Source organism: Mauremys mutica, chromosome 8, assembly GCF_020497125.1.
Source record: "Mauremys mutica isolate MM-2020 ecotype Southern chromosome 8, ASM2049712v1, whole genome shotgun sequence".
In the NCBI taxonomy this organism is placed as follows: Eukaryota; Metazoa; Chordata; order Testudines; family Geoemydidae; genus Mauremys; species Mauremys mutica.
The window spans coordinates 10,425,976-10,439,548 of NC_059079.1; the positions used below are offsets into that span (position 1 = coordinate 10,425,976).

Sequence of the window (13,573 nt, forward strand, 5' to 3'; positions counted from 1 at the left end):
CCCCATATTCCTAATTTACATATAATTGTGATATTGCATATAAAGCATGCCATATAAGATATCAGGGGAAAGGTTATGGTCTGCTGAAAGTCACTGTTCTATCTAAATATGTATATCATTAGTGTATATCAGGGGTCGGCAACCTTTCAGAAGTGGTGTGCCAAGTCTTCATTTATTCACTCTAATTTAAGGTTCCGTGTGCCAGTAATACATTTTAATGTTTTTAGAAGGTCTCTTTCTATAAGTCTATAATATATAACTAAACTATTGTTGTATATAAAGTAAATAAGGTTTTTAAAATGTTTAAGAAGCTTCATTTAAAATTAAATTAAAATGCAGAGCCCCCCGGACCGGTGGCCAGGACCTGGGCAGTGTGAGTGCCACTGAAAATCAGCTTGTGTGCCACCTTTGGCACGCATGCCATAGGTTGCCTACCCCCGGTGTATATGAAGTTATGAGAATTGTGTTGTATGGTTGTCACTAAAACATGCTGTAAGTTGGGGAATCAGCCAGATATTAGCTCCCCAGAGATATCAAGGAAAGTAATCAATGCCCGGGTGGGTGTCAAACCACCATCAACACCCATTGTCCAGTAAGGGAGTTACAATTCAATGATTCATCTGCATAAGGCCACACCAGGGGAATTGCTCAACCTTGCCCGGGGACTCAGCCATGCCAACCAGACATTCCTGGACCTATGTCCTCCAAGCACATGAGACTGAGGGTATAAAACACAGTGACCCCATGCTTGGCCCTTTTCTCCTCCCTCCACCTACACTGCAAGCAACAAAGACACTCAGAAGACTGAAGACTCCAATAGGGAAGACTGGCTCAGGTTTGAATTATGAACTGCAATATCCAATGGGGTGAGAAAATCTGCTTAATCTAGATGTTGCCCCGTGTAATAGGGTTGAGAGTTTAGACTGCGTGCTTATATATTTTATTTTATTTTGGTAACTAACTCTGACTTTTTGCCTATCACTTAAAATCTATCTTTTGTAGTCAAACTTGTTTTACTGTTTTTCTTTACCAGTGAGTTTGCCTGAAGTGTTTGGTATATCTGCTCAGGTTTACAAAGGCTGGTGTGTATCCACTTTCCATTGATGAAGTGGCAAACCAACTAATAAACTTGCACTGTTCATCTTGAGCAGTGCAAAATGGTATATTCCTGAGGTACACGGCTGGGAACTGGAGGGATTCAGCTGCTGCCTTTCTCTCTGAGATTCATGAGTAGCTCTGGGAACATTCATGCCATCTAGCTGGCTGTGGGGCTCCACATGTGGTTATGCTGAGTCATAACAGAGCCTGGAGGGGTTTGCTGCTTGTCACTAGCAAAGCATTGTGAGAGACAGCCCAGGCGGGAGAGTTAAAGGGGCACTTCAGTCCCACAGTCCCAGGCTGCACCCTGGGATCATGTCTCACCACTGACTTCAATAGAGTTACGGCTCATATATAGTGGTACGAGGGCAGAATCAGGCCCAGTTTATCTTCAGAATCATGCATAACTACTGCATACATTTGTTAAAATAGGGAACTGTTTCTTTTTGAGAAAAGTTTGTAGCAGCATTTAATCTAGAGTAGGTTTTTATAAAGAATTTATCAGAAATATACTGAGAATTTGAAGCTGCGGGAACAGATGACTCTCTCATCCAACATGCATAATTATCTTCTTGGCGAAGTGTATAATTAACATTAAAATATTACAGTTTACAATTATATTAAGCACTATGACATTCTATTTTTATCTCTTTAAAAAGAAAAATTAACTTAGTTATCAGCATTACTTCTTGGAGTCTCCTCCCCATCAGGTGTGCTCCATAGTAACACTATCATTCCAGTGACAACTAATGCAAATGGCTTTTTAAAGTATTACATATTTGCCTTCCAGGCAACTACAGCTGGATTGCTTTTTTTAAAAACGGAAACAGCTATTCAGCTTAATTAGTGGTTGTCAAGTTTCAATTTGCCAGCATCCTTTCCACAAAAACAGAATGACATTACTATACCTTATTCACAGCTGTGCATGAGTGCTGGAGAATGTCTCTCTCTCTCTCTCTAACAGTCATCAAAGCTATTAATACCCGCTAAAGGTCTAGTCAGTTTAGCATTGGGAAAACTTCTGTTAGTGGAATAAACGGTACACTTCTAGAACCTTCAGGAAAGTGTACCGTTTATTCCATTAACAGAAGTTTTCCCAGTGTCTGTTTGGCTGCATCCTGAAATCATGTTGGAGTCTAAATATCCTTTGTCCACCTGAATATTTGCCTTTCAATCTGATGCCCAATTTAAAATCTAGGGGTTAGTCTACACTTGAAATGCTACAGTAGCATAGCTGTGCCACTGTCACTTCAGCATAGCCACTCACTACAGCAACAGGAGAGGCTCTCCTGTCAGTGTAGTTAATCCACCTCCCTAAGAGGTGGTAGCTAGGTTGACGGAAGAATTCTTTCATTGGCTTAGAACTGTCTACATGGGGGCTAGAGCGGCTCTATTATCTCGTTCAGGTATGTGGATTTTTCACACCTCTGAGCAATGTATCTGGGTCGACTTAACTTTTGAGGGTAGACCTAACCTTTCTTTCAATGGAGAATTAAAAATAGTTTCTGGATTGGTGTATACTGAAAAGTTACATTGCCGTACCTATGCCTCTCAGGGGTGTGAAAAATCCACACCCCTGAGAGACGTAGTTAAGCCGACCTAGCCCCTGGTGCAGATAGTGCTAGGTTGATGGATGAAATCTACCACTGACCTAGCTACCACTTTTCAAAGAGTGGGATTACCTACAATGATGGGAAAACCCCTCCCATCGCTGTATGTATCTATAATGAAGTGCTGCAGCTGTGCCACTGCAGCATTTTAAGTATAGAGAGCCCCAGTTATCAACTGCTGAAACTCCTTGCTTGTTTTATAATTTTCAAGGTTCCTTCCCCACTCTGAACTCGGGGGTACAGATGTGGGGACCTGCATGAGAACCTCTAAGCTTAACTACCAGCTTAGATCTGGTTTTGCTGCCACCACCCAAATTATTTAGGAGTCATTTGGGAAACTGTCTACCTCCCCCACAGAATATCTCCCTCCCAAGTACTATAACCCTTCCCTGGGTAGCCTTGAGAGACTTCACCAATTTCCTGGTGAACACCGATCCAAACCCTAGGATCTTAAAACAAGGAGAAATTAACCATTTCCCCTCCTTTCCCTGCACCAATTCCTGGTGAGTCCAGATCCAATCCCCTTGGATCTTAAAAACAAGGAAAAAATCAATCAGGTTCTTAAAAAGAAGGCTTTTAATTAAAGAAAGGTAAAAATCATCTCTGTAAAATCAGGATGGAAAATAACTTTACAGGGTAATCAGATTCAAAGAGCCCAAACGGAACCCGCTCTAGCCTTAGGTTCAAAGTTACAGCAAACAGAAATAAACACTCTAGCAAAAGTAACATTTACAACTTGAGGAAACAAAGATAAAACTAACACGCCTTGCCTGGCTGTTACTTACAAGTTTAAAATATGAAAGACTTGTTCAGAAAGATTTGGAGAGCCTGGATTGAGGTCCGGTCCCTCTTAGTCCCAAGAGCGAGCAACCCCCAACACAAAGATCACACAAACAAAAGCCTTCCCCCCACCAAGATTTAAAAGTATCTTGTCCCCGTATTGGTCCTTTGGGTCAGGTGTCAGCTAGGTTACCTGAGCTTCTTAACCCTTTACAGGTAAAAGTATTTTGGTGTCTCTTGCCAGGAGGGATTTTATAGCATTGTACACAGGAGGGCTGTTACCCTTCCCTTTATAGGTATGACAATCATGCTTATATTATTAATTATTATTATTAACCATTTTTATTAGGACAGCACCTACAGCCAACTGAGAATGGAATGGCAGTGTGCTGGCCATTGTACAAAAACGTAGCAAGGGACCATCCCTGCCCCAGAGTGTTTACAGTCTAAATAGACAAGACAAACAAAGGGTGGAGGAAATGGATAACATCGTTTTTGTGGTTTTTACCTTTTTTTTTAAAAAAAAACACATGACCTTTTTTCCTCTCTCCCCTGGCTGCTGTGTGAAAAATCCACATAAAGAGCAGGGGAAACTGACTAACTGAATGAAGACAAGGTGCTGTCCAATGCACAAATAAACAAACTGAACTTTAAAAAAAAGAAATGTTTTCTCTAATGCAGTCGTCCCCAACCTTTTAATCTGGCGCCCGCCAGACAAAGGACCGTGGCAGCGTTCGAGCATCCACTGAAATGCCGCCAAATTTCGGCAGCGATGCCTCTGGATGACATCGCTTGTCAGCGGCAAGCAGCGTCATCCAGAGGCGTCGCCGCCAAAATGCTGCCGAATTTCGGCGGATGCTCAACCGCTGGCCAGGATGCATTGGGGACCCCTGCTCTAATGTCTCTCTTGTCTGATCATCTTAAGTATTACTAGTAACAATAGCAGGTTATAAATTGGTAGGCAGAAGTGTTAATTTTTAGAAGGACACCATCAAGTTTAAAGCTGCATTTCTGTATGAAAACTTTGTACTTACTACAGTTACAAGCAACACCTAAGATGATCATGACTGAAAAGTCGGGGGGGGAGGGGAAAACCACACACCCTGATTTTCAGTTTGTGTACTTTGAGTGAAAGTTACCTGTTCTTGTGCTAGCACAAGCCTATATACCATTTAAGTGCCATTAAACCAAAGAATCATTATCAGCTCAGGCACCCAACCCAAAGAGCTTAAGTAGGACTTAAGTAGTGAATATTAATTGTGAATTTCACCTCAGGTGAATGGGCTTAAGGTCCAATTCTCCACTACATGCAAGCACAGCTGCTGTACTACAGCCTACACTCAATTCTCACACTATGTCCGAGTGGCAGCCCCAGGGAACTGGTTTGAGCTTCCTGATCAGGGCTGAGCAGTTCCAGTGCAGAGGAGCAGCCTTAACTTATGCCATGGGCATATAATCACTCAGGGACCTTATGCCAATGGGGGGTTGGGTGAGCTCTACTCCTCCACACCCCTTGCTTTCCTATCCCAGCCATGTACCATCTTGACACACCCTCCTTCCCCTTTCCCAGGGTGGAGAGGACAGATGGCACAGGAGATGGCAGAGTAGCTTCCACCAGCTTTATGCCATCAGAGAGTTCCCAGTCACAGGGTAAATTCTCCCCTGGCCTTCTCTGGCTGCTATGTGTACAAATTGGCCTTAGCGAACCAGAGAATCCCAGCTAAGATCTTCAAGTCCCCAGTTTACATTGATCATTATTCCAGAAAAGGAAAGGTAAAATACAGCTAAGCACTGGTCATTCTGTGATCATTCTGATCCCTCATGTATGATGATGATGAAGAAAACAAGGAAACACATGGAAGACAATTTCAATGAGAGTTAGGGTCCTAAATTTGAGGATCTGGGCCTTAGAGAACTGAGGCACAGAAAGACTATCTGAGAAATAGGAATAATAGCACTTGCCTACCTGTGCTAAGAGGATACAAATATGTAATAAAAGTTTGTCAGGCTCTCAGATATTACAGTAATGTGAGCCACATATGTATGTGATGGATAGTAAGAAAGAGAACCCAGGAATCTTGAAAACCAACATTCCACTGATGTCTTACAATTAATTGTCTAACCAACTGGCAAAGCGTGCGTTGTGCCCTCCCCCTCCAGGGGCTGATCCACAGAAGAGTATAACCTACTTATATCACCAATTACTGGGTTAGCTAAAATGGAAGAGGTCTAATGCAATGGCTATGAAGATCCTTGGCACAAACCCTGTCAAGTGTGGTGTGCAATATTTTTTTTTCAGCCAAGTTCCGCCAGCAGTTATCCTGATGTAAATGTGTTGTAAATTCAGACTACCACTGAAGTTAGTGGAATTATTCTGGATTTTGGTCACTGAGTGAGTTTGGCCTTTTGTATTTTATTTCTGACAGTGTTGCTCTTGAGTTCTGTTGCATATATATCCATGGTGACTTAAACCAATATTCACATAAACATATTAAACATGTGGAAACCAGTTAAAGAATAATAAAACCATTCTTGCACCATCCCTTCCTAAAATCAAAATCACTTCCATTCATTCACACCACATCCTCTGGATCTATACAATATGCCTTTTACTGGCTGCTAGGCAACCTGAACACAGTTCTAAGTAGTAGCTGTACATGTTTGTTAAGAATGTACAAAGTTACCCCTGTGATTTATTTATTTTTTTTAAATAATGAGGAAACACCATAACCCCAAATAGAATGGCTTTCCTTTCTGATCAGTAATTAATATCTCTGGGAATACAGAACTGTTTGTCAAGAGACAGGTAATCCTGAAACACACGTACGGCAAGGTTATAAATTAGCTTCTTACAAACATGCAGTAGATGAGATTCTTCCTGCCAAGCGGGATTTTTTTTTTAAATGCCAGTGATATAAATGAATACACTGTAACCAGCTTTTATGAGCTATGTTTACAGAGAAATCCTAAAACACAAAATGGTTTATTCATTATCTTTCACCAATTCAGTTCTGGAAAATTCTAATTTAAAGTAATTTATTCAACCTTTTGTACAAAACCACCTTCATAAACAAAAGCAGAACAATATGCTAGATGAGTAAAAATTACAGTGCATACAACAAAGTATGCAGAGAGGTTTTTTTTTTAAACTGAATTTAATTATTACATTTCTTATTCCCTCTCAGGGCAAAATATGTCATTTTGCACTCCAGTAACAGAAGTTTTACAAAGCAATTGTGTCTTTAAAAGTATTATTCATGTTTTTGTTCTTTAATATGTTCTCTCCTATTCCCAACCCAAGAGGTAAAAATACTATTCACAGATCTCAAATATTTTCAGATAGGATCATTTATTAAATTCCTGACTCAGACTAGAACAGCGGTGGGGAATCCTTTTATAAGGATTGATTAGGGCCTTCCTTTATTGATCATTACACCTAACTAATCATTAAATCTTTGTGCATAAAATGTGTTTGTTTTAGGAAGTTCACATGCACAGAAATAAGATCTCCATCTTGCAAACACAAATCAATTTCTACTAGACATTTTAATACCAAAGCACATTAGTTAGGTTACAATTGTCTCCGACTGGCAAGCTGTTACAGTCTTTACTGATCGGCACTCAGAAAAGGTGTGAAATTCTCTCATCTTTGAAAATATAAAAGAAAAATCAGAGAAACTACTACTAGTCTGAGCTTCCCACCAAATTGTCCATTGTTTTGATCAATGTAAGCAAAAGGCAAACCCCATCAGCACCAAGAGGGAGTATTCTGATTCATAGGATAATAATTCTGATTCATAGCAATTAATGATCACTATGAGGTGCACGTACTACAACTGGGTTTCTTCCTCCCCCATATGCTGCATGATAGCAGATCAAACTTTTATAGATAGCCACTTGAGTGCCACTACAACTCCAGTCTGCCAAAGCTACATCATTCAACAGGGCTTCATGACTGTCAAACTGAAAAAGATGGCAGAGCAGAGAACATTATATGTCCCTAACAATGTTGCTCCATGAAATTTAATACTCAAAGGAAACTCAAGGGGTTCTTTAAATAATTGCCTCGTCCTTCTTACTGTAGGAAATAATTTTGTGTTACGACTGATCAAGTAAGAGTTGCTGTTAAGTTTAATTGGCCTTAATTTAAATAAAAAGAAAAACGTTAGCATGACCTTGTCCGGAAAAGCCACAAAGTAAAACAGTTAAATTTCCAATGAGATTTTATTTAACCCCGAGTACCACACACCTGGCCATTGTCTATGTTAGCCAACCTCAGACCCATAATCCTCTACTGGAACAGCTCCACCAGGGCCAGAAGCCTCTAGTTTCAGCAAGGCTCAGTTGGTTTTAAGTACTGTGTTGTTTAACTCTCCGACAAAGCCTTACAAAGCTGCTATTAGTTCTAACCCAGTGCACCTGCACCCATGGAGAGCTACTGGTGTAGACACATCTGTATAGTGAATGTGCTCTTTCAAGTTAAGTGGTAGAATGGTGTTGATGCCCCAAATCAGTCAAGGGCTACTTTCACAGTTAATGCATTTAGGATTGAATTCATTCCCAGGCAGAAGGTCAGCACAAGAGCTAGGCACCATTTAAGTCCCACTTACGACCTCAAAATAGGATTTAAGTCATGTGTAGGTTTTGTACTGACTCTGCCCAGTGATAAATTTCAACCATTGTTATCCAAAGACACTGTCAAAGTAAAAAGTCATGGGCCTGATTCTCCTCTGCCTTCCATCTCGTGTAATGTTTTGCACCCACTTCACAAAGGTGTAAACAACTGCACAAGATTCAAGGCACTGGAGAATCAGGTCCCACAAATTTCAAAATAAGGTATCTTATTTCCTTTGTTACTAATAAACTTTGCATTACTAAAACAAAGAATTTTTCCAATTATTTTTCAAGATGTAAGCTGTTTGTTTACTTTTTGCCCTTCATAGCGAATAGCCAATTTCATTTTTGTTTATAGACAGTTTCACCCATTGTTCTGCTTCTCATGCACTAATACAAAGAAAAGCCTGACTCTGCTCCCTCATTCACATTGAGTAATATCTTTCTCTGCATATGGTCCCATTGAAATCAATGGGGAGTGGTACTATCAGTTTTTAAGCAGATTAGAGCCTAATGTAGGCTCTGTAAATCAATTTTTAAAAGAAAAGTAGCAAAATTAACACCGGGAGATACATTTACAAGAAAACAATTACTTTCATCCACCTGCGAGCACTCAGCTGCATTTTGTGCCTTGTAAGGGCTCAGATTTTGGTCTGTTAATAGCCACCACTACCATGCTTACATTCAGATTACAGATTCAGGTTTATGACAAGAGCAAACGAACTCAAAACAGGTTGAAATATTAAGTGGTTTTAAAAGGTACCTACTTAAAAACTTTGTGAAAACTCTTAAGTTATGGTTCATATTACGGATCTGTGAAAGGGATATAAAAATAAAAGCAAGTACTTAATTTTTAATTTTTAATCAACATACACTAATGTTGTTGATACTCTAATATTACAAATCCTACTATTTTAGTGACTTCTCTCTGAAAAATCAACGTAGTATATTATCTCTTTTCAAGTTTAAGGCTTTTCCAGAAGACTTCAAACATTTATTTAAAACTTTTGATTAATTCTAAATTTTAATTTAGAATGTTCTTGATAAATCTCACATAACTATAGAGTTTGCTTTCCTTTTACAAACTTCATTAACAGCAGGGACATGATGTCCTGTAAGAAAGTCAAACACAGGAGGAGAAACATGTTTAATTTGGTAATGGCTTTAAACTCTGAAATATCCTCGTAACCCAAACACTAAATCAAATAATTTCATAGCTAGATCTGTGCCAACCTATATATCAGTTTTATTTTATTACCAGAATCTAGAAACATGGCAAAGATTGAATTGCTATTAAATCTGTTGTACCTTGCACCTGGATACATAAGAGATCAAATTAATTCTATATTTACTATGGAAAATGCTTTAGTTAAAAAAAAATCCTCCAATTAGATACTCACTCTCAAATCAGGACAGCAGCAGTTCAGAATGATGTGCTATGTACAGTGGTATATTTTAATCTAGAAACTAAAGGATTAGTTATGAATCCATTGCATATGGATTAATCAGAACACTGTGCATCTGCCATTTTCCTATTGGCTAGAAATGTCTGGAAAATGATAACACATTGTTTCAACTAACCTTATATCCAGTGCCTCTGTTTAATCAGTCTGGAGACAAAGCTATACAGAGAACCATTTTAAGCTGCTGCAGCTGGCTCTCTTGAATTTGGTTTGATAGCTGCCCTTTTCTCTCTCTGTTTGATATCTTTTTCACGTGTTTAATACAAATGGTAGTATTTTGCTAGGGAATTCCAAGTGGGTGCTTTCTAATTCTTCAAAACACAAAAGCCTGAGCACAGCTTTCCAACACAGTTTGAATGCAAATTTTCTGGGGTATCTGAAAGGTTAAATACTATCAGGGTCAATTTTTCTGCATAAATGAATTTCAAGTCATCTGTCACATGTAATAAAAAATGTTTCTAAAACATTTGCACTTCATAAAAGAAACATGATGAACTCATAGCATGGTTGCTTAGTTGTAGCCCTGTGCTGTACTCTGTAGTTCAGGAATCTTAGATACGGTACTTTGCTGACTTGAAAGTGAAATTCTGGCTCATTGCAGAAATTATACGACTGGGTTTCTGTATGAATCTCTCCTTCTAGTTGAGATTTGATGTGGTTTCACCAGAGCTGGCTTTAAGCACCCTTTAACGGAGTGGCACCCAGCTCTCACAAGTGCCCCCCTGCCATGTGCATGTGCCTGTACTCTCCTTCAGTTTATGGTGACCCTGTCAGCGGTTTCAATGACTCAGCCCTCCAGCTGAGTCCCACACAATCTGTAGGTAATACAAACAAAACAAACCTCTTCCCAGACAGTCCAACAGAGACCTATCGCAAGGCCTCTCATTTTTTTTCCCAGTCCAAGGCCTGGTATTCAGCTGCACCCCCAGGCCTTCTTCTCTGGAGGCAATGTTTTGCCCACTCTGAGACTTTCTGGCCCCAGCTCTCCAGCTGGGCCACTAACAGTTCAGGACCCCTTCCAGTGGTGTGTCAAGTATTCAGGCCACTTCCCCAGGGGCTAATGGCCGCTTCCGGGCAATCTCTCTAGGCCGCTTGGATGGCTTCTCTACTGCTCTTTTTCTGTGACAGGTGTGATAGGTAAGGCTACGATTTAGTCATGGGTATTTTTAGTATTAAAAAAAATAAATAAAAGTCATGGACAGGTCACGGGCAATAAACAAAAATTGATGGCCCATGACTGGTCCGTGACTTTTACTAAAATAGCCCTGACTAAATCTTGGGGGGAGGGGGGATTACTGCTCTGCGGGGGAAACTGGGAAGCTGCTGCTGGAGGTGGGGACTAGAGGGCCAGCAGCACCAGCTGCTGGGGGCCACCCCCAGGACCGCTGCTCAGGCAGTCCCCGGGGCCAGCCACACCAGAAGTCATAGAGGTCATGGAATTCATGACTTCCGCGACCTCCATGACAGACACAGAGCCAGGGGCGGCTCCAGGCCCCAGCACGCCAAGCGCGTGCTTGGGGCGGCATGCCGCGGGGGGCGCTCTGCCGGTCGCCGGGAGGGCAGCAGGCGGCTCCGGTGGATCTCCCGCAGGCGTGCCTGCGGAGGGTCCGCTGGTCCTGCGGCTTCGGTGGAGCATCCGCAGGCACGCCTACGGGAGGTCTACCGGAGCCGCGGGACCAGCGACCGGCAGAGCGCCCCCTGCGGCATGCCGCCGTGCTTGGGGCAGCAAAATGGCTAGAGCCGCCCCTGCACAGAGCCCTAGTGATAGGATCCAGAGGCCTCCAGCAGGGAGCCTCTGAGTCTGGTATACCATGTCACACACCCTCACTCCCTGTAGCTATGTGAGGGAGGACCCTCAGTAGTTGGAGTGAATTCACCTGTTTCTGCTCAGCAGTGCAATATTGCAGGAAGATGCAAATATATTTGGTGGATATGAGCTGATCAGATTTAAAGTCTCCAAGTGTGGGGAAAAGATACAATCACACAAAACCCCATGAATAATAAACCTAGAATAATCCAGGATTTACTTTCAAAAAGCCAAATGCTTCAAATTATTTTGTTCTTAGCATTTATGATTCCCTTTTCTGGTATCTCTTTGCTCAGGTTTAAATAAAATATTTGGAAAATGCCAGCACTTACCCAGATCTGCAGTTTCACCCGCTTGTCATTCCTGTAAACAGTTTTCACTTTGAAGTCAATTCCGACTGTGCTAACAAAAGCTGGTGTGAAAGTGTCATCAACGTATCTGAAGAGGAAGGACGTTTTGCCCACACTGCTGTTGCCAATGATCAGGAGTTTGAACATGTAATCGAAATTTTGGTCTGAAGCATCATTGTGTCTGTATCTGGCATCTGTTACTGAAGCCATCTAAGAAAATGACAATGACACAGAGCAAATTTAAGAGTAGTTTAGTGTTAACTGTCCTCAACTCAGCACCTCACACTTAACATGTATGCCTTCTTTCTGAAGCATTTTATTTTTAGCTCCCAACATGTACCAGTGAATGTAGAGGCCACTCTAGCCCACTGTTGGGGGCCTTAATCAGAAATATTTGGGGGGGGGGGCCTTCCCCACACACAACACATACTAAAAAAAGCAAACGGGGGCGGGGGAAGCAATTGCTTAATCATCTTATGCATAGCACCAACACTGAGAGCATGTGTAATTTTCAAGCCCAAGCCATAAATGAGAAGCACAAATCTGGATTCAAAGGGATAAATTGCTGATTTTAGGTTTTTCAACTATTAACAGAGAAACAGCATTCTTACTCAAGATTACAGAGTACTTGAATAAGCTGCTGAGAACTGAAATCTCCATTACAATGCACTAGCTTGGCAGCTGGGATAATTCATTTAGGCAGCCACAGTGGGTAGGTAAACAGAAATTGTTTCATTAACGACTACTAGAGAAATCTAGCATTTCCTAAATACCAAACTGCGCTAGCTGTGCTGGTTGTCTATCACTAGAGAGGATCTTTTAAAGTTTCCTATAAATATTGGGGGGGGTCCTAAGTCCATCCATTATTTATCTGCTTTCAAAATAGTAATTAATATAAATGGTATCTGTGTGGAATGGAATAGCTTAGAGGAACTGTCAATGGCATTGTGACAGATACTACTACCCCTTTGGGTAGAGGTAGAGGGATACTGGTCCTGGGGCCAACTGAGAAGAGTTACTTAAAACCAGGGGTGAGCTGGAGCCGGTTCGCACCGGTTCGCACGAACCCGTTGTTAAATTTAGAAGCGGTTTTAGAACCGCTTGTTAACTAGCTTCCCTGCGAGAGAAGCTTTGATGGGCTCTGGCCGGGAAGCCTGTAATTCCTCCTCCCGGCCGCCGGGGGGCGCTGCGCTGTGCTGCGAGAGCCATGTGAGCTGCCTCCTGGCCCTGTTGCTGCTCCTGCTCTTTGGACCTCTGGCCCTGGGGCTCCTGCTGCTCCCAGCCGCCCCCCCCCTCCATGTGAGTATCTGCGCCCCTCCCCCGCCTTCCCTGCCTGCAGCCACCCCCCTGCCCCCAGCCAGCCCCTGCCCACAGCCGCCCTCTGCCCACAGCCACCCCCTGCCCCCAGCCACCCACAGCCCCCCACAGCCACCCCTCTGCCCCCAGCCCCCCACAGCCACCCCCTGCCCCCACCCACCCCCAGCCACCCCCTGCCCCCAGCCGCCCTCTGCCCACAGCCACCCCCCTGCCCCACCTCCTGCCCACAGCCGCCCTCTGCCCACCCCCTGCCCACAGCCACCCGCAGCCAGCCCCTGCCCACAGCCACCCGCAGCCAGCCCCTGCCCACAGCCACCCTCTGCCCGCAGCCAGCCCTTGCCACAGCCACCCTCTGCCCGCAGCCCCTGCCACAGCCACCCCCTGCCTGCAGCCAGCCTCTGCCCACAGCCGCCCGCAGCCACCCCCTGCCCACAGCCTCCCGCAGCCCGCCCGTCTGCATCACCTGCCCACAGCCAGCCCGTGTCACTCCCTGCCTCCAGCTAGCCCTGCCCCACGCCCCTATCTGCAGCCAGC

General features: G+C 43.0%; 1 protein-coding gene across 5 annotated transcripts in view; it reads right to left on the reverse strand.

Moving 5' to 3' along the window:
* Positions 1 to 13,573, reverse strand: part of RAB3B (RAB3B, member RAS oncogene family) — a 130,951-nt gene that overhangs the window by 90,971 nt on the left and 26,407 nt on the right. For all 5 annotated transcript variants that reach the window (XM_045026139.1, XM_045026138.1, XM_045026137.1 and 2 more), the window contains exon 3: positions 11,705 to 11,932. In XM_045026139.1, the coding sequence (XP_044882074.1) occupies positions 11,705 to 11,932 (228 nt within the window). The remainder of the gene's footprint in view (positions 1 to 11,704; positions 11,933 to 13,573) is intronic.